The sequence below is a fragment of the Schistosoma haematobium genome, chromosome ZW, assembly GCF_000699445.3.
Source record: "Schistosoma haematobium chromosome ZW, whole genome shotgun sequence".
Taxonomy (NCBI): Eukaryota; Metazoa; Platyhelminthes; class Trematoda; order Strigeidida; family Schistosomatidae; genus Schistosoma; species Schistosoma haematobium.
Window position 1 is genome coordinate 54,949,853 of NC_067195.1, and position 26,206 is coordinate 54,976,058.

A 26,206-nucleotide genomic window follows, 5' to 3' on the forward strand; every position below is an offset into this window, starting at 1 on the left:
AATTCGTGGGTTCAAGAAACTAGAACCTAGAAGTTAATTAAATACTCTTTAGCCATAATAATCAATATTCTCCCTATAAATAATAATGTTTCTCATGATTAATAATTTATGGCATATGTTTAAACATTCTCTTTTTCTGATTGGCTGTCATATTCATTAACTTTTGAAAAACATTACTTTTTAGTTGTCTTGACTAATAGTTACGTCCAGACTCTGATTTTATGATGAATCGGAATGTTTATAAAAAAGATATCTGTAGCTCAAATAAATTCAACATTGTGCTCACTTTTTTGCGGTTTACATGCCTACGCAGTATTATTAAGACTGATAATATAAATCATAAATTAATGCTTAAAACATGAATTTATACTTGGTTCGTGAGATGCAGGTAAAAGAAGTTATCTGGTAATAATACTAGTCATACGTTATTATTGTTCCATGCTAACTGAAAAGATAATTCATACATATTGGTTGTTTCAATTTTCCTATTGTTGTTCAAAACTGTAATTGGTCATGCCTTCTGGACTAAGTAGTTAAGTGGATAATGCGATGGAGTTTGAAGCGAAAGGTACTAAGTCCGAGTTTGGGAGTGAAAATCAACTCTGAGATGCAGGTACATTTAGTTAATAAGTCCCTAATAGAACGAGACGCACTTCCTGGAATTCATTTCTAGTCATTATTCATGACTGAAAAGACATTTTAAAAAACTACTGTTCTAAGCTTTAAAAACATGAATGAAATAGTTTTCTAATGTTCAAATGTACTCAATGGTAGTTTTACTGCGGTTATGTCATAAAAATAAAAACAAGTCATGATGTTTGAAGGATCTTCTCAATTAATACGTTTAAGTCTAGGAACGTTATTGTATAAAAGTTAAATTTCGTAAAACCAAAGAAAAAGTGTCATTTTGGTCATGAAAATAGTGATAAAATTATTTCATTGCGATTTAAATAGTCTAAGAGACTGGAGAGAGAGAGAGAGAGAGAGATCACATACATATTAGAATGATATGAGGTATTGAAGAACTTTAATCACATTATAGGCTACTTTATATTAAGAAAAATCAGTAAACATTTGTCAAATTATTTAATAATGTCATTCCAAATATGCCATTAGATAGATCCACTTACCTGACCAGCTAACATTTCATATAGCAAAACACCGTAAGACCACCAATCTACTGATTTACCATAAGGTTTATACAGAAGTATCTGTTTATAGATTGGTAAAGTAAACAAAACAGCAATATGTAAATAAATGTGATCTTTCAGGCAAACACAAAAGACAATACATAATAATATTAAGAAACTTAAAAACACAGAACTAAACAGGCATTTAATATACATATATATATATAGCTAGAGTATTATTATAGACCGGAAGCACCTAGTTTCTTCTGTGAAATCAACGATAATGCAATCATTAGGTGTTCTGAAAAATGCAACCAAGACAACTAATCAGTAATTCTACATTTTCTTTTCCAAAAAAGGATTCTTGATGAAAATCGATCAATGGTTAACAGTATCATTTTAGTAAGAGAGATGAGATTTTATTTAGAAAAGAAGAAATAAAGCAATACATAAAAATAATTTTAAAAAATCTGTTACGACATATATAGTTGAAAAATGTGTTATATGGGAATAAGAAAGGTCATTTAATAAAGGCCAGAATGATATGGAATATAGTATCATATCACAATCAGTATAATATTAATATAACAAAATGAAAATGAAGAAAAAAGTCGTGTGAATAAAATGGTCGTTTTAAAATATGGACTTATAACCGTAGAGATTGATGATGAAGTTATTGAAAACGATTGTTTGCTCAAATGTTCTTCATTTTCCAAAATTCTATGGAGATTTTTAAACTGCTGAAACTTAGTTAAATGTGTTGTTCCTGGAAATTTCTTAGTGGTTTCAAAAGAACGCTAATTTGTCGGTGTTTTTAAATTTTTTCTTGACTTCTATAATTTTTGGAAGAAAAAGTAACTCTTAAGCCTGCTAATGCATTATGTAATTTTCTATCGAGTAGATTTAATTCCTAAATATTCCATTGATATAAACATGATTATTACTTGAATTCAATCTACAGTTGTAATAAGTAATTCGATAATTATTGGTGATATTTTATCATTCATGCAAATTCACTAACGTAATAGCTGAAAACACGACTTTATTAACAAGCCTAAAAACAATATATGTAATTGCTTCAAATGTTTTGGTTTTATATATTTTGACCATAATCTTTACTGTTGTGTTTAACGATACCTTTTCCCATAACAAATATTTTTCGTCCGATTATTCCTATGACAACATAATAATAAATGATAAATAATTCAAAGGTTTTTTGAACAAGATTTCCATCATCTTCAGCACCAATAAATGTGACCTAGATTGCCACGGGAAATCAATAAAAAGTTGATTTACCCAAGTTCAGGATATCTGATTAGTGGAAATTTACATCATTCTAGACAGAATTAAACAAAGGACCTTTAGGTTTTAAAAAAGGTAGCGTAACATTTGATTATTGAATTGGAATGTAATAGGCCATGTATTTTCGCTTCAGTTAATTTTTGAAAATCTTGGAGTCAACATCCAACATTAAAGAAAACCCATTTTCTAGTTTGCGAATCACCTTGAAAATGATTCATTTGCTGGTATTTAAAGAGATCTTTATCAAAATTGGCGTTTACGGTACTATGTTAACGTTCTCATAATATTAAACGGAAAATGATAATACCGAATGAAAAGCAGGCAGAGTTATATCATAGGATCTCACATAAAAAACTGAATAGGATCATACCGCCAAACTTTGCGAAATGACATGAAGAAAAATGATATAAAACGAAAGTGCACTAGAAAGAACAGTAGGTTTATATAAAAAAATGTGAAAATAAGTGGTGCGTAAGAAAATATTGCAGATATACGAAAAGAAAGTTGAGCGTTTATGAGACACTGTTATCTGTTGTGAGCTATAATACATTAGGGATCCTTAGAACTTGCTTTTGAACACTTCGGATGGCAAACATTCAAGGTAATTTGCATCAAAATTGAAATCTCTACCTTTGTTTCAATTTTACTATACTATGGGCAAGACTACATGTCAGGGTAGTTTATGCATATCAAATACAACTCAACCTTGGTTTCTACCTTGACATGACAGTCAGTTTAGCAGATTATGATGGTGCATTTGAGTTATGCAAACTGGAACAGTTGTTTTTCAAGTCGTACTATCCCTAACAGGTCGATTGGAGGGAGTGGCAAGAATAAAAGCCCCGAACTTACAATCCGAGGTTGAATTTATAATGATAAACACATAAAGGTTTGATGACAGAAAAATTTTTCCCACAATGGGTCAGCATTTACAGCGATCATGCTTTCTCATAAACGAAAGTGAATAATAAGAAATGGAGACTCGTAAATTGAAATACTTCACTTTTCACCACAGATTCTCAGCATTAGTGGTAAAGTACAATACAAATACAAACAAACCTAATCACTAAAAGGTCATGAGTAACTAGCCTTAAGCCATCATCTATTGGACTCTTTAGTTACACTCCCAGGTCATCACGACCACACCTAGATAGTTCTTTTTCCAATGCTCTCAAGAGAACAAAACCATTCTTGAACAACCTGGTAAACTAGGGAGTGACAACCTCTCTCATGCTTTTAACAACAATCCAGTTAATTTACTGACCAAATCTAATTAAATGAACTGAAAAAATCCAAACCAGGATGAAAAATCGTTAAGTAAAATTTGTGGGTTTTCAAATTATCCTTTAGTCGATTTTGCTTCATTTATGAAAATAATCTCTACACTGAACAAACTATTTTTAACAAAATTACTTATCTGAAAAATAAAATATCATTAAGTAAAACAAAAATGAGGAAAATAAATTCTCATTGCTACATATTCTGTTTATAGTAAATATTGTTAAATAATTCTAGTGTAATAGCGAAAACAATAATGCATTATTGGCAGTATATTTGTTTTTCCTACAAAAGAACAGAACATTTATTTTTAGAATTTCAATAGTTTCCTTTTGTGTAAACAAATGATCATTCCAAACATTTACTATCGTATAAATGAATACACATATGATCGAAACAATTTGTAATCACTCAAAATACACATTACATTTGATTATTAGATCAAAACTAAGTTGACTAATGAATAATTTAAAAGTAGAACATGTTAATTAAAAGGATAATTTGTAATAGATTGATGTAAAATACACAAGAAATCCATTCACTATTATTCAGTTATCATCAGGGCGGACAATTAAATAAAAGAATATAAAAAATCGCTGAAAAATTCGCATTATATTAAAACACAATTGCATGAACGGAGAATATTCTTTTCAATAATTTCTCATCAGGTTCTACAATTATCTCATTTTCAAATTAATAATCCATAAAATTGGCCAAATTTAAGGCAGAGTACATCATTTGGAAATTGTAATATGTGAATTAAGAATTGTTGTTTGTTATATAAAATCAAATCAAATCGTTAATGTTGGGGCTGATTAATATAAAGTGTTAACTTGAATCAGTTTATAAGCGAAATGAAATTGTGCGATAAATGATCAGAATAAATATGGTCAACATGGGGTGAGAAAGAAAATAATACAATAAAAATCGGGAATTACGTGATATGTAGAATAATATGAATTAGGTCACATATAGTAGATTTAAGGTTGGATATTGAATGAATTCCTCAAAAAGGCTATCAAGTGTAATGATAATAATAATAACAATGATAAAGATGATAATCACAGTGGTAATGATAACAGTAATAATAATAATAATAATAATAATAACAATAATAAGTTTGGGACAAAATGAACATTAATCAAATTACGTCACCATATTATAAAATTGATTATTAACTAGTTGGCCGGGGTAAAAGGAGTGGCTGAACATAATTCTTTTGGATGCAAAGCTCTGGCTATTTGATCCGAATAATAATTGCTTCAGCCGTCTGTAGGATTCGCAGTCTGAGGGAATTAGGTAGACTGCTGTTAACACGATAGATTATTGCAAAAGATTGCTCCATGTTGGCTGTGCGTCCTGTCTGAACTAGATGGTCTTTATATTAGGCAGCTCCAACATTAATGATCTGATTTGATTTTATATAACAAACAACAATTCTTGATTCACATATTATAATTTCCAAATGATGTACACTGCCTTAAATCTGGCCAATTTTATGGATTATTAATTTGAAAATGAGATAATTGTAGAACCTGATGAGAAATTATTGAAAAGAATATTCTTCGTTCATACAATTGTGTTTTAATATAGAAAATATCAGTTTTCATTCAACTAACAAACATTCTCATATTTCACACGGTTTATATGAAGTGCAAACATTTTGAAAAACAAAATAACACAACATACTTCAGGTGCAATATAATCTGGTGTACCACAAAATGTATGTGTTGTAGCGTCACCTGTAATACCATCTTTACACATTCCAAAATCAGCTATTTTAATATGTCCATCAGCATCGAGAAGTAAATTATCCAATTTTAAATCCCTGTAAAAACAAACACATGAAATGCGAGAGAAAAAAGAAAATAATCATTTAAAATTTAAAGAATAGATTTCGTTAATTAGAGTCAATAAAAGCAATAATAAAGAGAAAACTGGTTTAACTGGACAATTATTTATCACTAGTCACTAGAGAGCGCATGACTGAAATTAGTATAGGGGAAATCGTGAATAAAGTAGAATCTTTGTGATTTCAAATACGAACTGAGAATTCTCCAAATAGGACGAAACAGCCATCCAATCTTTCAAGGTTCCCGAAGGTGATCTAGTTAGAATCACTTCGTGATTCAAAAGCGTGTAGCGGATTTCACTGCTGGTCACTATCAAAAAGCTATGATGAAATTAGTAAACATATTTTGACATGAATATTTACAGGTTGATAATAATAAATAACAGAACATTCAGTGATACACTGTGTCCCAATTACAAACAGATGAATGAAAGTGCAAAGTGAGAAATAACAGTGTTTGGTGTCTAGGTAAATGTACAGCATTTCTGAAGTAACGGATCAGTATTCTCGATTGATAGAACATATTCTCATTTTCTTGTTTATATGTTTAGATTTATCGATTCATGCAGAAACGGATAAATATATTGTTCCCTGCCATGAGACGGTTATTTACTACATTGAATGTGTTTATAACGATTAGTTTAACGTACGGAATAATTTTAAAAGAAGCACATACGCTAATTCGTATATATTATCACAAAATGTTACGAGTAGATACTTAGATGTGTTGAGGAAGAGTGATTTGTTTTGAAATTCTGAACAACATCAGAAATTCTGTCTATAACCATATTTTATTATTTATCAGTTACAAGTATATCAACGTTTGAAAGAACATGTTTTCTTAAGATAAAAAAGAGATAACTGATCAGATTTACAGCTTCTCAAGCACTTTTTAGAGTTCTTTGCCTTTAAACTTCTAGTTTTACCAGTCGATCCATAGATATTCTTCTGAGTGAGCAACTAAAAACTGCGACGTATTATGATAATTAGACAATTCAACAAACGAAAACGCAAGGATATTTATTTTAATCAAATATAACAGTTATTGGAAACAGTTCACAATGACAGTGATGTTACATTTATTTCGAGAGAAAAGTATAATATATCTCAAACAAACAATAGTGTGAAACAAGCTTAAAAATGACATTTCTTATACCTTAGGTATTATATTATAATAATGGTTTTTAACTTACCGATAAATAATTCCTTTATCATGTAAAAAAAATAAACCAACGGCTACTTCAGCTGCGTAAAACCTGAAATATTTAACAAGAAATCAAAAGACGCAATGAAATACATATAAATATGAATGTGCAAAGTTGATCTGTCTATTGGTTGATGAATTCGAACCCCTAGATGATAAATTAAACCACATCCTACCCATTATCGATGTCTCCGAATTGAAGATCACTAATTCTTGGTAAAGATTTAAAAACTGGTTGGCTTTTGGTTATTGTAGAAAACATATGGCGTAGACGATATAACTATCCGTCGAGTAAAAGGTGAGCAGATTAGATAGCAGTTCGTTTCGTTCTACTTAATGACTGTGAAACGTAACACTTAGAAATAGAAAATACTGATAGGTGACTGATATATGATCATAAATGCACTCGAAGCATTGCTCACGTGCAACAACCAACAAAACGTACTAGGGAAAGGCAGCAAGCCGGTTGATGATGTGGTAAATCTTCACCGACCGAGGCGGTTGGAACATCTATTAAGTATGTCCAACAACTGAGTACCTAAACGTAATGTTGATTGATGTACCAGTAGTCTGGATGTACCCTAAAGTAGGCTGAGCCAAGATGTAGCATCAGTCTTTGGAGCAGCTGACTACTGAATGGAGATGAGTTCGTAGACATGGAATACCCGGGAATAACAGGATTTAGTGATGTAATATGTTGAGTGAGAATAATCAGAATATTGTTTAAAATAGTACGGATGTATTCACTTTGTATTCGCCTAGATCTTTCATTCATCTTACACTTTCTATTCCATAAATTAATTTTTTCCACATGAACAATTTAGTCTTAGCTCAATCCTTTTTACTACCACTGATAGCATTATTATTTTTACTACTGTAAAATTTGTATTGATAGTTTTATCTCACTGTGTTAACTTAAACTATTGTAAACTTGCCAGATTTTGCATGCTTATAAATAACTGACCAAAATTCAAAATAAGTATGGTCGGAAATTGAGTACAAATATTTGTATTCCATAAATTATTAAATGTAGGTTACCGAATAAATAGGTATAAAACATTTATATAATTTATTTAAATAGCTGTTAAGCATTTCCTAAACAGTTCAATATAAAACTTAATAATCCCCACAACCCTTATACTGATAATTAACATGTGCTCACTAGTGACTAGCTTCGTGAGGGAATTCTCGGAGTTCTAGTGAGAAGCCGTGATCAGTGGAGGCAATCCGTGTCGGCTAGAGACAGGTATCTACCTCAGCACAATCGAAGATGGTCACGCAATTTTGTGGATTGGTTGATGTTAGACACTAACACCATCGGATACCGGCTCAGTGGTCCAGTAGGTTAAGCGTTCGCGCGCGACACTGAAGAGCCTGGGTTCGAATCCCGCAAGCAGGATCATGGATGCGCACTGCTGAGCAGTTCCACAATAGGACGAAACAGCCGTCCAGTGTTTCCAGATTTCCAACGGTGGTTTAACATCAATCGGTTCATCATCTCAATCAAAAAAATTTCCTAAACAAAAAAGCATCACTAAAATAAGTCGTCAAGCTAGATGAGTATGAAATTCATGTCTACATTTTCTATTGAAATCTTATGAATTAAAATCAAATAAAGGAAACAAGAAAACTTTTTTTTTCTTGCTATTAACTGTGAGAGAGAAAAAAAACAATTAAACTCTTTTACACTTTCTTATTACTTAGATTTTATATAACTTTCAGTAATTTATCATCAATGTTAATTATTTTAATATGGAATAACAAAAACTATAAACAATCTGTTTCAAATAAGTTTACAATTAACATACACACAAAAAAAGATGAACTAGTCTTTTTTTCCTTGAAATGATATGAGATTTTCTGGTTTGATTAACTATTTTCTTATTTTATTACTTTAGTAATATTATTATTCTATGACCTCTCTATAAGGTAACGTGTTCACATTTACTAATTAAGATTATTTTGTTTCCAATTATATCCATTTTAATAAAACTTTAATAGTTTAAAGATCCCCGTCATATTAAAAGACTAATATTTGAACGAAGAATATTCTTTTCGATAAATTCTCTTCAGGTTCTACAATTATATATCCAAATTATTAATCCGAAAAATGGCCAAGTTAAGGGTAAAGTACATCGTTTAGAGCATGTGAATTTAGGATTGTGATAAACAAAATACAATAAAATTGTTAATGTTAATATGACTCATATAGAATGTTAACTTGAATCTGCGTATATGTTAAATGAAATTTTAAGATCCATGATCAGAATAAATATGGGTCAAATAGGGTGAGAGAGAAATAATAGTGCAATTACAATTCGATCAAATAAGTAAGACGTAATACGGATGGATGAATGCGAAGTGAATGAATCATGTATAGGGAGATTAATGATGTTTAACCAATAATACGAATAATAATAATAATAATACAAAGATTTATGAATAAAGATAACAGGGACAATTACAATTGACTACGAAAGGTCATAGTCAAATTGGGTCATTCAATAGTTAAGATTACGATTGATTAATTGGCCTTGATGTTGGCCAGGGGAGGAGGAGTGGCTGAACATATTTCTTCTGTACGCATAGCTCCGGTTTCTTCATTCGGATGGCTACTGCTTCAGCCGTTTGAAGGACTTTCAGTCTGACCAGTTTTGGCAAAAAATTACTTACCTTATAAATAATTGAAAAAGATTGGTTTATACTGGCACTATGACCGGTTTGTACTAAATGGGCCAATATTGAGCTGTTCACCTTCTTCATCAAACCTTTGTTTAACCACGCTGGAAGGTGTTCACGAGCACGAAAATGTAAATTTCTAGAACTTCGACCAATATAACTCGCTCCACAGGAGCAGTTGAACTGATAAATACAAAATGATGTGGTCATTCTAGGTAATTCATCTTTTAGCTAGGGTGTAACCATTGGGCGCGTAGAAAATACTAATCGCAGTTCTCCGGCGTTAAAAGACTTTTGTATTGTCCTACGTAGTCTCTGAGTTAGTATTTCGCTAGCCGCATCCCCTCTGAATTGTAGACGCATGAACAAGGATTTCTTCTTCACTGTTTGTATTTCGCCTTCGTGACCATATATTTAATTATAAACTTTCTAGGGTAGCCGTTCTCCCTGAGAGTATTATGCAAGGTGGTAAGCTCTTGTTCGACTATATCAGCAGAACATATAGTGCGAATACGGTAGCTAAGGTTTTTGATCAAATTTCGTTTGTACTGTAGAGGTACAAAGCTCAGGAAATTCGTATACTGCCCAGTCCAAGTACTTTTTCTGTTTATATTCCTTTTTAGCGATCCATCCACTTTCCTAGTCAAGAGAACATCCAAAAAGGCTATTCGGCCATCATTCTCTTCTTCAGATGTAAACTGAATGGCTGGATGCACTTCATTAAATCGTCTAAGAACCTCTTGCGGCGAAGTATTATCTTTACAGAGGATGAACGTGTCATCCACGTATCTACAGTAAAATGTGAAGTTCTGAATAATCTTTTTCAGTGGACCATTTTCTAGTTTGGCTAGAAAAATATCAGCTAGTATAGGGCCCAGTGGTGAACCCATTGCAACACCATCTGTTTGTCTATATACTTCACCGTTGAACTTGAAATTTACATTCATGGTGCATTTGAGTAATAACTCTTTCACGACGCTAATAGGGACAGTAGTTTCAATTTCTATATGAGTCATATTAACATTAACAATTTTATTGTATTTTGTTTATCACAATCCTAAATTCACATGCTCTAAACGATGTACTTTACCCTTAACTTGGCCATTTTTCGGATTAATAATTTGGATATATAATTGTAGAACCTGAAGAGAATTTATCGAAAAGAATATTCTTCGTTCAAAACTTTAATACTTCGATATTATTCATGAATATGATATTTTAACCTAAAATATTATTATTACTACACTAGAAATGTTTATAGTTATGTAAAGATGATTTGTCACAATGGATTGATCACTGGGTGGCGAACAATGTCATGCGTATCTGGCCCTTATTAGTGCAGATCGAATGCTATCGATTATGTTGCAATGTAGCCACCAGTCTAGGTGACACGACACTGCGGGCACTATATATTGAGATTAGTTGGTGGTTGGAGGTAGTCGACAGGAAACCCTGGACCCGGGTTTCCTGCTGCTCGGCACTCTTCAGCAAAGTGTACCCAGTGATCAACCAATTGTGATTACATCTCAGTCCTACAGGAGGTCGGTCGCGGCGCGGATAGCTCTGTAGTAACGTCTCTGACTGTGAAGCTGGGTGACACGAGATCGAATCCGCCAGGGAGCACCAGTTTCCTCAAGATTACAGGTACACCTTGTTGACGAGTGCCAAGTAGCACGAAACCGGGGTCCAGGGTTTCCTGTCGACTACCTCCAACCACCATCTAAGGGTGATTTGGATATGAGTAATTCTAGTGAAATTTATTATTTAAAAAAAGCTGGTTTAATGATAAAATTCTTTTGAATAAATAAATTCATGGATTACAATATCAAATACAAGAAACATAGACATATTACACATGTAATTCAATAATCTAATGATATTATATCTCTTGTAAAAATCAAATGTTCTACGATTGATACGTGTATATTGCGTCATGAGTGTTCATACACAATTGGTTCAAGATCTCAATCAAAAACTTAGTAATCTCCACAACCCCTATACTAGCATTCACAATTCATCTAGTTCAAAATAGTCAAGTTGTAGTAAGTAGATGTGAATGATGATTTTTCTGTGAGTAACTTCTATGTATATGTGATAAGCCTTGCAAATTGAACGCTATATTCGTTTCCTAATCTATTCTGTAACCCCCAAGCTAAAACTATACAGCAACCTGAACAACGAGAGAGAAAACGCAAAGTATGCGAGAAGTACCTTACTCCAAGGTTCAGTTCAATGCAGAAAATACAGGGTTTTTATAATATTTTAAATGTCCTTGGGTTGCTAGAAGGTTCTGGAATGCTACTAAGCACAGTAGCAGTGTGGTAATTAGCCAATCAGAACCTCTGCATGTGACGTTTCGCCCCCTTGATATTTCTGGCTAAAACTTCAAGTGAAACGTTGATTGAAGGAAACGCTTCTTAGTGTTTCCTGATCCTTGCTTGACTTTTGCGAGAAATTTTCTGGGTCACCGCAAGAATATGTAGCGAAAATCACTTTACACACTATTTAAATTTCAACAAAATCAGTTAAACAATTAAGCTTTTTTTAAATTTTAACTTGAGACGACAAGTATGATGAAATAAGTGATTTATTTTGAATCTCAGAGCAATTTTCAATAAATTGTTTGTTTAAAGAAGAAAATGTGAATGTAGGTAGTTAATTCTGTAAGCTAATACTTTTTAATATACAACTTGTAGTCAGTTAAGATGTCATTAAACTTACAGTACCTGAAAAAATGTGAATTTGTTCAGTGGAGATGAGGAAGGCGACTAAAAATAAAAATATTGTCAATGACAATAGAATTAAGCAAAATAAGTAGTTCGAGAAGAATAGAAATCAAAACGTCAATCCAACCATGCCACAGCGATCAAAATCAGGTCTCGTGACTGTTTAAAAATATATTATGATATTTGCTGAGATTAAACTCAAACAGCTCTACATACCGATACGAATCACATTACCACCGATGATTAGCTTTGTCAATCTTAAGCACTCGTTAAATATGTTAAGGCAAAAAATGTGGTGGTAATCGTCATAGACCTAATATGAACAACTAATGGACAGCTATTTCATTTTAGTACGAGGTATCCGCAAAGATTTGCTCAGTGACTAATACTATCAACAAATAAAATTAACCAAGGGTTAAGTTTCAAATGAAAAAATTGAGTATTAATGTTTAGTTTTATTTGTGAAATTAATAATTATATAGTTGATAAGATGGATAATAAGAAAACCAGGTAATCATCATTGTTATATTCAGATGAAGAATATGTGAATAGTAACCGCTAGGATCTATTTATGGACTTTTATTATATATATACTTATTGTATAACTAAAAAATAACTATATTATATGCATATTCGCATTCCTTTTATTATGAGCTTCTATTTGACCTATTAAATATTAACATACAATTTACTATTCTTGAGACATTACCAGTTTATTGGTTACAGGCTCTCAAAACCGCAGCCACATTTGGTATGATGTTGTATGATTGTTATTTATTATTTTATGGTATGTTGCGGTCTGGTTTGTTTGTATATAAACCCAGTATGTCGTTTATTGGATCTTGATATTGATGTTCTGGACTAAACCGGCTGAGTTAGGAGAGAAGCAAATATTTCGGTGGACCAGTAAAGACTCAGAATCGACTCTGGGCTACTCATACTGATTTATTATCCATTGACCCAGTCAGTAAGTCAAAACGAGATATAAGTAGTTTGGAATGTATTTAAAGTGAGTAATAATGTGGAGATATTTGGTGAGAAAATGCGAAAATTTTCAAACAAGCAGAATTTAGTAATTCTAGGAACGGATATCTATTCAAGCAAATCGCATATTTTTAGTTTATTTAGGATAGTGACAAATATATGTAATCTTTAACAAGAGCTATATCATTAGTGGACAGCACGTTGGCGGACACAAGTTGACGTTTCAAAATCAGATGACAGTTCTCCATAAGATTTGACTCGACTGGTAGTGTTCGAGTAAAGAGCCTTCACAAGGTTTATGTACTTGCAAGGTACGACTTTCAATGACAGACACTGCCAGAGAACCCCACAGTCTACAGAGTCAAGTGCTGCTTATAAGTCAAGAAAAACTGTTTGATTGAATATATTGCACGTTCGTTAAAAATATTTGATTACATGTTATTTACAACAACTTGTTAACTGAAAAAAAGCAAAATAGGTTTTTAGAGGGAGAAGTATGAAAAATTCTTGTAGGAGTGAATATCTTGGTAGCATGACTGACTCAAGAAAAAGGATTTTGGAAAGACCAAAGACATAATACGTGAATTAGTGTTAGATGTAACTGTTTCGGAACCAGAAATGTCTAGGCTTAGCAAGAAAAAATGGTACAGTACAGAAAACAACTACTAACAACAATCTAGATGATAGAAGCCTGTAATAAAATACCTTTAGCCCTGAACATCAACGAGATAATTCTAACACTTTCTAATAATAATGTAATGTTAACAAATTATTTTCCATTTGGACTCAATACTTCAGAGGATAACGAATGAAGCATTTGAAGCGAAAAGGACCGGATTTCAATATCATAGAGATTAGACGTCTCAGCTGTATGTTTACTCAAAAACTCTTATCTTGCAAAAACTCCAAGTATGTGGAAATTCTTTAAAGAACTTACAGGTGACAGAAAGTTTAGAAGCGATAACCAGCTGAATGTTTGTGACTTAAATAAGTCTTTTGTATGTCAGTCATCTGATGTGATGCTCCCTTTATCCACGGGTTTAAAAAATAGCTGTGTTCCTACTTTCACTGAAACTGATGTACGAGGATGTCTCTAGTCGCTTAATTCATCTCGATGTTTGGGACCTGATGGTATCCAACACATCCCTTTTAAAAAATGTGCTGACGTTCTGTGTCATCCGTTCACAACTATATTTAACAGATCCTTCTCATCTAATCTCATACCGAAAATGTGGAGAAAGATGAAGATAATTCCTGTACCCAAGAAAGCATCTGGTGATAAGAATGTAAAATTTAGACCTATTGCAATAACTTCACCCTTCCTCAAAACACTGGAAAAATTATTAATACTTCCACTTCAGCCTGCGATAAAAGAGCACATTGATCCGTATCAGTTTGCTTACAGATGCAAAAGAAGCACCTTAGATGCTGTTGCTTTTCTGCATCACAATATAGTGTTCAACTTAGAAAAGGATGAAAAGTATGTTCGATGTGCTTTTCTGGATTATACTTCAGCTTTTGATTCTAAACCAAGACAACGTTTACTTAACAAGTTAGTCAGCGTCAACACTGACAGCTGGAAACCAACTGGCTATGTTCCTAACTCTCTGGAAGGGAACAGTACACTGTGTTTGGAGGAAAGTGTTCAGAGTCTCTGCTGTCTCATGAAGGTGTACCACAACGAGCTGTTCTTTCACCTCTTCTGTTCCCATTTTTTCTGCATGACCTGCCATCTTCCACAGAAAACACTTTTGTGAAGTATGCGGATGATCTCACTGTATGTATGCCTATATCTTCCTCTTTACATCCCATAGAAATGAATGAGTTTTTGTCTCGTATTGATTGTTGGTCTGTTGGTAATGGTCTCATACTTAGTCCGTCTAAATGTCAATCTGTTAACTTTAGCATAAGACATGAACGGAATATAAACACTATTTTGAGATCCCATAGTGCTTGTACCATCTGAGACTCTTTGATAAACTCAGTGTCGAAGGTCAATTATCTTGGTGTCACCTTTTCCTCTGATCTGTCTTGGTCTTCCCACGTTTTATCGTTATCGAAGAAGGTTTTCCGTCTGACCTACTACATAAAGAGATTGCATGCTCTTGGAATTACTCGTCATCTACTCTTACAATTTGTCAATTCTTGCATATTACCTATTATTCTTTACTGTTCTCCATTATTCTTTCCCGGGTTTTTGAGAAAAGACTTTGCTGTATTGCGAAGAGTGCTGAAGGCAGTTAGCAAGATGTGTGGTGAATCTTTCGAGATCATAATTAATATGGTTGTGGATAGACATTTAAAATCATACAAACTCCTGGCAGGTGTTATTTTATCAGATACTAGCCATCCCCTTCACTCTTATCTTTCTCCTTGTATATCTTCTGGTAAAACGAGACGTAATTACATTAAAATCCATGCACGCAAGGAAAAGTATAAAAGTTCTATAATACCTTACCTAGCAAATATACTCTGTGACGAACAGGTTGTTAGAGTCAACCTAGTCAATAACTTGCATTCTTAACATGTCTTTAATTTTAAAAAAGTTTTTGCAGTTATTTCTTGGTTCTTTTTTTTTAATTTTTTTTATATATATATTTTTAAAACCTTTTTTTATTTCTTTTTGTATTTGCTACTGCCTTTTTGTTCGTTGTTCAGTAAGTAACTTGTTGAAATACCCTGTGCTGAGAATTCTATATTGTACCAAAATATAATATTGAATAAAGCCATTAATAATAATAATAATAATAATAATAAACACTAGTGAGATGTACCAAGTTCACAAGTCCCAGATAAAATGACATGTTCCCCCCTGAATAAAGCCATCAGTAACAATAATAGTTATTGTTACTATTACACAGTTAATCATAATCCATCAATAAGTTAAAAACCATGAATTACTCAAACACTTTTCAATTTAGAATTACAAAAGAAATCTTCATAAGTGATTGTATCAATCGGATAAAATTAGATCGAAAGTGAATATATATATATATATATAAGTAGACTTACACAGCAATAGGTTCCTTAAATTTTCCTTCCTTTTGTATTCTAAACATTAGATCACCACCATTGACAAATTCCATCACAAAATATAATCGATCCTTGTAAAAAGAAAGTAACAGTAAGAAAAACGACTATTATTTATGATTAATTACTAAAGCAAACAGCTTTATCAATATTATCTGATAAATTGTTCAATAATCAAGTGTACATGTCTACATCATATCATCCTTTTTTTCTAGAGGGAATTTAATGATCGTTACCAACCTATGAAACGGAGATAGTGCGACTACATGAAAACAGTTCATGAATTTGGTGGAGTTTTGTTCTCTGAGCTGGATGGTTTTGGTCGTGTTATAATTAACAAATGGACGGTTGTCAGTATGAGGTTGTACAGATTGTTGGATTTTAGTGAAATCACAAACTGACCGTTGTAAGAATACTATCGGAAGCTTAGAAGCACTCGATAGCTATTTCGTCCTCGTGTAGGGCTACTCAGAAGTGTGAGTCCAGGACACCGAGACCAGAAATCAGACTCAGGTTTATCGATCTCGCGTAAGAACGCCTAACATCTAGAACACTAAGTTGGGACCCCATTCTGTACAAGTTTAACTTCGATCAACCCACGGATTATCAATGTCATCGGTAAATATCTTTCTTACACTAAACATAGTCGAACTAAATTTCATCCCCCGTAAGGTCATGAATGGACACCGTCGAGAAGTTCAAACTATGACGAAACGTTCGTCAAGTGCTTCCAGTTTCCCAATAATCACCCTATTTAAATCGGTCGGTGATTTTAATAAAATAAGTTAGTATTGGATATAACTGACACGTCTTACATTTTAATTGTGTTGCAGAACTTAAAAAATTTAGAAAATTCATGCATAATGCTGATCATGAAGTACAGTGATAATTTAACTTGAATATCTAGATAACGGCCATTTGGACACAGTAGATTAGTAGATGACACATTGAGCAAAAGATACTGTGTTTCAGTCTCAATATGAACATCAACACCGGAATGCAGGTACATCTACCTGATGAGTTCCAAAAAGGTTGGACAATACAAACCAAACCATATTGTCAGCCACATTCCATCGATTATAAATAACAACTGAATATTATGGTTGAAATGTTAATACTATTGTTATTTAATAAGCCTTAGTCTAAACAATCGTCGACTATCAAGCAAAAAATCATTAATAAATTTTTCAGGCATACATACTTATAACTCGGGAAAATGTTTATTTTCACCAATAAAAAGGAATTAAATAATGTATTTCATTATATTCCATAGTCATATTCCCCCACCGCAATATCCGATCAATACGGATATTATTATTAAAAAAAAACTAAATAATATAATCTGCTTAAAACGTAAAAAGAATTCTGAAGTTTCATCAACTCATAGTAACATGAAAAGAAATACAAATTTACAATGTTACAAGAAAACAACTTCATAGCATAAAAAACCACCCCTTCTTAGATCAAACAGATATTATTGTTGTAAAACAGATTAGAAATTGATGAATGAACACTTCAGAGGAAAAAAACATAATTGAATTTCACAATGATATTTTCAAAATTATCTAATTCCTTTCACAAACAAATTACTGCTTATGATGAGGATAAACACAAGTAATTAACAGTGTTTTCTGTGAGTTGTTTTTTCTTTTCTCACTTTACCTAGAATTTCATATATTTCATGAAGAAAATGTTCGTGTGTGTTTGTGTTTGAGTATGTGCTCTCTTTCTTTCTTTCATTATCATTGAGGAGAAAAGATGATGACAGAAGAACATTCATCTACTTCTATCCAACAAACCTTCAATTATACATAAATGTATGTTTTTAAAATCTAATTAGCTAGTTCAATTATTCAATGTTTGCTTTATCTTCATAGTCCAATGAATAAATATTTCTTACAGAGAAGCAACGGAAACCAAAAAAAAGTCAAAGAAAAGAAACTTTGATTATTTTAAAGTGGTTAGATCCTTATATTCATTTGTTTGTTGATTTTATTACTTCAGACTACTTTTTCGTATTCAAAAATAAACTATTATTATTATTATTATCATTAGTATTTCTGAGAACAATGACGGCAATCACTACGGAAACAAACACATAATCTAATACTTCCGTTATTTTGAAATAGCTCATCAGGAAACCAATAGTAACGGATGTGAATTTTGTGGTTGTTGAAATCTCTTCTCATTATTATTGTTGCTGTCGGTCTTATTTTCTGTTGCTGATCATATTCAATATTTTCTTATTTATGTTATGCGTTGATTTTAATTTATCAATAGAAATTATCAACGACAAAGTAACTGTTTTGAGTTTGTTTAATAAAAGCATAATTATTGAAAATAATTTAAGGTTTGTTAATATGATGAGTAGACAGGATCAAGAATGCTTAGTTCCGCTATTTATTCTTTGTTTTTATTGATAATTACTTGTTTTATTACTACAGAGAGCATTTTGGAAATTGCTCAATGTCACAGTTTACATCATAGCCTGATCATGATTAGATAATTATTGAAAATTAGAAAGCAAAGAGTAACTGCTTTATTCTAGTATGAAACTTCTTAGTAGTGGAAATCTGTGCCTCCAATGAGGATCAAACAAAGAACCTACAGTTATTAAGATAAGCCATTGGCTTTAAGAAGCTATGGCATTGGAAGATGTTTACACAATGCATCTATATATATATATATATATATATATATATATATATTACTTCTCAAAATTCCATAATGTTTCGCAACAGTACTAGATCTGAAAGTAATCGTATTTTGTGTTTGTGTAGAGTCAAGAATCTGTTCAATTCAAAACATTATCAAACTTTAATTAATCGTTTTATTTCATTCTAGAATATGACAGTCAACATGGGCTTACATAAGTATGGATAATTGAGTAGTTAATTTTTTTAAAAAGCTATGATCATATATAAATGAAGAAAAATATCATTATCGTTGTGTATTAAACATTTTTCTGTTATTTAATATTGTATTAGAATTATTTACTTAGTAAAGACTTGGTTTGCAATTAATTTTACTGAAATTCTAATGAGATGCTTATTGACCTATTTAATTAATGAAATCAAAAGTAGGACAGTAATCTCATTGATAAAATTGGCTGAAAATGAAGCTAACATATATATATTCCCTGAATTTTAAAACATGGAACGCTGTATCCTGACTCAATGATCTAAACGCATATTGTTTGCAGTAAGACTTGGACATTCTGGTCTGAGATCAATATATGTCTATAGTAAATCAGTTCTAAAAAGTACGAAACTTAAAGGAGACAGATGTTCAACGTGCCTTTATTTCCTCAATACTTTTCCAGTTAGTATTATTTAATGATCAATGCATATTACACTTTTGAATATATGGTTAGAAAGGGATTTATATATATATGCCTTGATGTAATAATAATAATAATAATAATAATAATAATAATAATAATAGTTTCGCCATCTATTGCCTACTTTGTCAATCTAATTACAAAGTAGATTTATTGAGCTGACTGTAGAGAGGAAAAGTCAGAATGACCGTAATCATATGACCTGGTAGTTTCAATAATACAAGAAAAGAAATCTTGCCAGTTTAGTGTACGTATATATATAAATATCAATGAACAAAAGAATATGGTAACCATAACAACACTTTCTACAACGATTTATTTTCTTAGTCAAAACAGCTTACACATTATTATTATTTAAATAACTACGAAACATTTTAATAGTGAAAATAATTTGACGAATAAACGTGATAAAAGATTATAATAATTGACCTTGTAAACATATAGAAATCAAAAGTTTTACAATCAAGTGTAAAATCAATTGTTGATTGATATGAACTTGAAATTTCCTTTACATATTTGATGGTTGTTTACTTTGTTCGATACATTGACATAAAGAATATTAGTGAATAATATGAGTTCTTAAATACTACGCATTTTCTTCTATCTGAAGTGAATCAATTCAAATGGAATAAAAATGGTACGTATAGCTCATCCTTAATCTTTAATCGACAGAATTACGCAGAAGGAAGGAAACAGGTTGTATGACAAGCTGTATTTGCTAAACGAATAATCCATATAGATAGTGTTTTTTTAGATAATTGTACTGACTAAGATATTGAACTTATGGTGGGGGGGGTGATCTTAGTTATGGAAGTAATCCACTTGCCTATTAGAGCCCATTGACCTACTATGACTTCCTGCATATTACAAATGATAACTCGTGTGACGTTATATGTGAAAGGTTTTTTTTCACTTTCTGTCAAACTATTCGTCCTAATATTGACGAATATTCGTATAAACAACTCATTAGGTTTACGGAGTTCTGATAGTACACTAAAGCAGTTACTCCAAATATTCAACGAAATATATTCTAAAACGAAGAATATTTGAGCGAACAATTGTTTTCAATAACTTCATCATCAGGCTCTACAGTTATAAGTCCATAATTATAATATTTTACAAAGGCCAAAAATAAGGCGTTTTAATGAGTTTGACAATGTTATGTGTTAAAAATGGTGAACGTTTGCATCTGTTACGATATATATATATACTTCAAAAAAGAAAAAAATTGTAATATTTGCAAATTAGAAAGGTCATTCAATAAAGGTCAGTAAATTGTTCAGTCACAATGAGATAATAGTACTATTGCAAAATTGAAAATAATTTTGTCAACTGAGATAATAATAATATTGTTGTGTGAATATAATATGTAATATATGAAATATATTCTCATGCAAAATCTGACCGTTCCTAATCAACCAATTAGAAAGTTATAAAAAGTTATCCAGGTACCACTCATATTTTTATTTTTCCTATACCTACAACTCATATGCTTAAATATATAAAATATCAGACCATAATACACAAAGATTAGTGAATTACAAATAAGTACAAACACGTTTGATATGAAACTGAACAATAAGTCTATTAGAAAATTAATCGTAACCTATAAGTAAGAAGAGATAATAATAACTACAGAATGAGAGAAAAAAAGCTTATAATCAGAGCTATATAAAATTGTCCTAAGACAACAACTGATTTGTTTGAAGATAGTTACTCGAGTTTCACTATTCTTTTTTCTATCCAAGTAACAAATGTCACATTTCGAAAAGAATAACATATAATGCAACAGTCATAATCAAAAAATGTTATCAACAGAGATATGAAAATCTTATGAAGAAAACCATTTCAAATTTATGTACATACTATTATTACTGTGTGAAGTTTAACAAAATTTCAATAATTAATAATGAAACAAATAAGAATTTAGAACAACACATATAAGCGAACAATATTGTTTTCAATTAGATCGTCATCAGGCTTTACTCTAATATACATGAATATTTATACGAAAATGTAAACCAATCAAGGCAATATGGGTCAATAATCACAGTGAAATAGATTAAGTCTCTACACATAATAGGTGAAAATGCAAATTGATAGTAGGAAGACAGGTATACTGATAGTAGTAAGAATAATAAAATACGATAACAGAAGTCTTATCAATAGTTTAAAGTTTGGAATAGAAGGTCAAACGTCGGTAAATAGACTTGAAATAGTCAACACAAAACATTAAAATCATTACGTAATAAGAAGTGTGTAAATAATTAGATAGTGAAGAATACAAACAGAAAGAGGCGGAAAATTACAAACAAATACTAGATGTGAAAATAAGGTTAACGATAACAAAATAGAAATCCTTATGGTTATCCTTTTTTTGCCGTGTATTAGTTTACATTTACACAATAGATATTCTTTCTAAACAATAGTTCTGCAGTGAATAATATCGAAAAATCTAACTCAACTAAATAATTAAGTGGTATTATTATTTATATTACTAATCATAATAAGATGATAGGTGCAATAAAAATGAAAAGACCGGAAAATAATCAATTTTAAAAGTCTGATCACATCAGCGTTTGTTTATTCAGCACTGTTTTCTGGTAAATATTTTTCACTATTTCAAGTTTTGACCTACTTCCTATTTTGAAAAATTAATTCAAGCCTTTAATATTTTTATCACTACTATAACACTTGTTAACTCATTAACAATTTGTGCTAATAACTTATTGTGTATCATTATGTAATCGATCTTATTGTTATTGCTGACATAAAAACTGCCTTGATTAATACCATATTTATCATATATCCATGAAAATACTACGCAGTATTGGAGTAAAGTCTGATAAAGATCTAACTGAAATATATATATATATATATATATATATATATATATATATAATTGAGATCATGAACTGATTTAAGATGTAAAATCATCGAAAGAACAAAGAATTAGAAAGTTGTTTTGTCTTAGTATTGGATACCAGCTCAGTGGTCTATGAGATCTGGAAATCCTGCACTCAATCCCAGATGAGGTCGTGCATGAGCATGGTTGAGGAGTTACATACTGGGACGAAACAGCAGCCCAGTTCTTTCAATGGTTGTCTGATTTGGATTGATTCGCGGTCTCATTATTAATAAAAAACACTGATAAAACATAGAATAATATGACGTCTTAAAATGTGACAGAATATAATTCACTTGTTGAGTACACGTTCACGAATTCTTTTTTCAGTGCTATAGAATAATACGAATCGGTTCTCTAAACTAAAGTACACTTCAAAAGCCAATCATTTAGCAGTCACTTTACACCGCAATGAAAGATACTTCTCAATAAAATTCGAACAATAACAACAGTTAGCATCTATGAATATTATACTGTGAAACAAAACATACCATAGTTTGAAATGTAGAATGTAATTGAACAAGAAATGGTGGTTTACGTTGTAATGCTAACACTCGACGTTCAATCATTGCACAGTCTACATCATCATCTTGTAGAACAACATCTTTTTTCAAGATTTTCACAGCATAAAGTTCATCTGTATCTTTACGTTCAGCTAACATTACCTATAAAAAACGCAAACAAATGTATCGCATTATCATTTTACCGGTTCAATATCTTCGCATGAGAAATATTAATCAGTCAGTTAGTCATAAAATACATAGAGCCTGATATATATGTACATTAGTCCAAATCGCGACACTACATTAGAACGATTAGAGATGATATTATCAAGATGAATATCAGTAATAGGGGACAAACATTTTGCATGGCGAGAGTAATTCAATAAGAAAGAATTGTGTTAGCGAAGAGCTATGAAGAGGAACTGATATATATATCTTTAAGCCATTCGCATTTTAAAAGTATTTATATATTTTATTTAAATTACAAAGGAAATAATTCTAACAGCTTAATTACGCAAGGAAGATCAAAAATAATTTGTTTATTTCAATATTATTGAGTAAGACAAGACATGACCCCACGAAATGTAAGTTAAACCATTCAAAGTATTTTATTTTTGGAAGTTATTGACCAGTCAGTTAACTTTTCTTACTTCTTTAAAATCAATTAGATCTGGAATGATGTGATGTGGTATGTTATTCAAAAGAAATGATACTTTGCGACCAAATGAAGTCAGTATAAAATTTTAAGATAACTATCGTGATAATGACAGAAAAAAGTGACAGATCAATAGTACGATACCATATGGGTATAATCACAATTGATTGATCACTGGGTGGTGATCAATGTCATGCGTGTCAAGTCCTTATTTAGTGCAGATCGAATGCTATCGATCATGTTGTAATGTGGCCACCAGTCAAGGTGACTCGACACTGCGGGCACTATATATATTGAGATTAGATGGTGGCTGGAGGTAGTCGACAGGAAACCCTGGACTGGGGTTTCGTGCTTCTTGGGATCGAATCTGCTAGGGAGCACCAGTTCTCTCAAGATTACTGGTACACATTGCTGACGAGTGCCAAGTAGCACGAAACCTGGGTCCAGGGTTTTCTGTCGACTACCTCCAACCACCATCTAACCATATGGGTGTGCTGTTCAATTTTAAAATGAAACAATTTATAATAACATTGTTATTTCCAGAGATTTTTCAACTGATTTAAGTCTGCAATCATGAAAAATCCTCTTCAAATTAGTCTAATCTCAATGAAAACAAAATAAAACATTTCTTTCCACTATTGTATAATATAATACGAATGAGTTATTTAACTTGAAAGGGATAATAAAATGAGAATACTATTATTTTATTTTAGTAAATATATACATATTGCTGAATTTCGTGATAAGTGATAAATTCAAATTTTTTCACTTAAATAATAAACCAAAAAAAAGAAAACACAGTTGAGGAAATCCACATTAACCAACACTTATTATTTGAAATATGTCTGGATATATATGTAACAGATTAATACAATTCTGAGGATTAAGGATTAGTAAAGAATAGTAATATATAAAACAGCTGATTATTATTATGAAAAAGAGTACGCATATTACAGAAAATATTAACTCATGTAAAGTAAATATATACGAAAAGTTTGAAAAATGAGATTGTTTACATGTAATAAGAGTAAACCATATAGTATGAATTAAACTAAATGAAATCAGACCCTATATACAATAGATACATCAGTAATATCAAGTTACATTTTAATGTTTAAAAATTAAAATCTGCTTAATTCCCACTGGATTATACGATATTTCTCTAACACAAATAAACATTGCTGAAGGTGGAGTTCTGTTCTCTGAACTGAATGGTTTGATGGTGGAGCTTTCATTGTTCTTCTGAACGACATCATAAGCACAAACTTCAAGTAGTTGTGAAGTGTTCGTATTCCTTACATATGACTCACAGCTTGTTCTGTAGACCTCAAACTTGAATGATTATTGTTGAACTTTAACTTATCGTTGTCTAACTTCTTATTTTGATCTTATCTCCCATTGGTTAGATTCTTAGTCGTATATTTGTTCAATCTAGATCGAGGTCGATAGGAAAAGCTGTGAGTCATATGTGTGAAATTCAAACACTTCACTTCTACTTGAAGTTTGTGTTGTTCAGAAGAATAATGAAAGCTGCGCCATCAAACCATCCAGTACAGAGAACAAAATTCCACCTCATTTATCCACCTGAGCTAAATATCGTCCGAATCATGTCAAAATGTAGCTCTAACTCATCAACTACCATGAAATGTATTTGATTTTGAACCATACTGTTTGTGTAATGACCAATGATACTATTCAGCTACACAGAGTGAAGTAGGTCAAATGGGGCTCAAATTCCTAATCTGATTGTTGAAAGTTGAAAGATCATTGATCCTCTCCTTATAGCAGCATTTCAGACACCTTGTTACAGTGTAAAAACTTGTAACATTTGACTTTCCCAGAGTAGCTAGGTGGTGTCAATATAAATTTCGCTCTAAAATATTTTTATCAAAGCGAGGTATATAAATCTGTCATCAATCAATGAAAAGCATCAAAACTCGAACTTTTTAAATATATAATCTCCAAAGTATGACAGATGATATAACATAAATAACTTTATTATTATTATTATTAAAATTATAGAATGTAAAAATAACTTTGATAGTAAAAAGAATCACCTTTCCAAAACTTCCTTTGCCCAATACTTTGATAAATTTGAAATCTGTTGCTCTGACTACATCACGTAATTTTGTTGGACAGTTTTGTAGATTCTCATTATCATCATTGTAAATATCTCCTTTGAATTGTGACTGTAATAGATAATCAAATAATCAGTAATAAAAATCTTTAATTATTATATAAATAGAAAAGTTTGTAACAACTGGGCAATTTATTGTTATTATTACAGCAACAAGACTATAATTGATGGATGATGAATCAAACAAATTTAATATAAACTTAGATTTTTGTGCAAAATTTATTTACCCATATCATATAATTTAAAGTATTTCAACATTATAGCTGATGTTAGTTCGGGATGAAAATTCTTAATATTATTTCCAGCTTTAACTCCTCATCCTAATACTTTATAATCATTCATAACACTATTTTGACCCTTGTACGTGGTTTAATTGTTTGACAGCCACCTTAGTAAACCATACACTCATAATACTGACGGAAATATGTGATAACAAAAAAATTGTTTATTTCGTACCACTAAATGAGGCGTGTTGTAGTGA

The 26,206-nt window shown here is 31.4% G+C and overlaps 1 protein-coding gene across 1 annotated transcript in view; it reads right to left on the reverse strand.

Annotated features, from left to right (window-relative positions):
- PRKC1_3 (Calcium-dependent protein kinase C) overlaps positions 1 to 26,206 on the reverse strand; it is an 83,666-nt gene that overhangs the window by 40,734 nt on the left and 16,726 nt on the right. Inside the window, exons 7-12 of the mRNA XM_051211799.1 lie at positions 25,646 to 25,777; positions 22,922 to 23,095; positions 16,168 to 16,259; positions 6,756 to 6,818; positions 5,400 to 5,538; positions 1,131 to 1,211 (exon numbers count right to left, since the gene is read on the reverse strand). Of these exons, the coding sequence (XP_051071900.1) occupies positions 1,131 to 1,211; positions 5,400 to 5,538; positions 6,756 to 6,818; positions 16,168 to 16,259; positions 22,922 to 23,095; positions 25,646 to 25,777 (681 nt within the window). The remainder of the gene's footprint in view (positions 1 to 1,130; positions 1,212 to 5,399; positions 5,539 to 6,755; positions 6,819 to 16,167; positions 16,260 to 22,921; positions 23,096 to 25,645; positions 25,778 to 26,206) is intronic.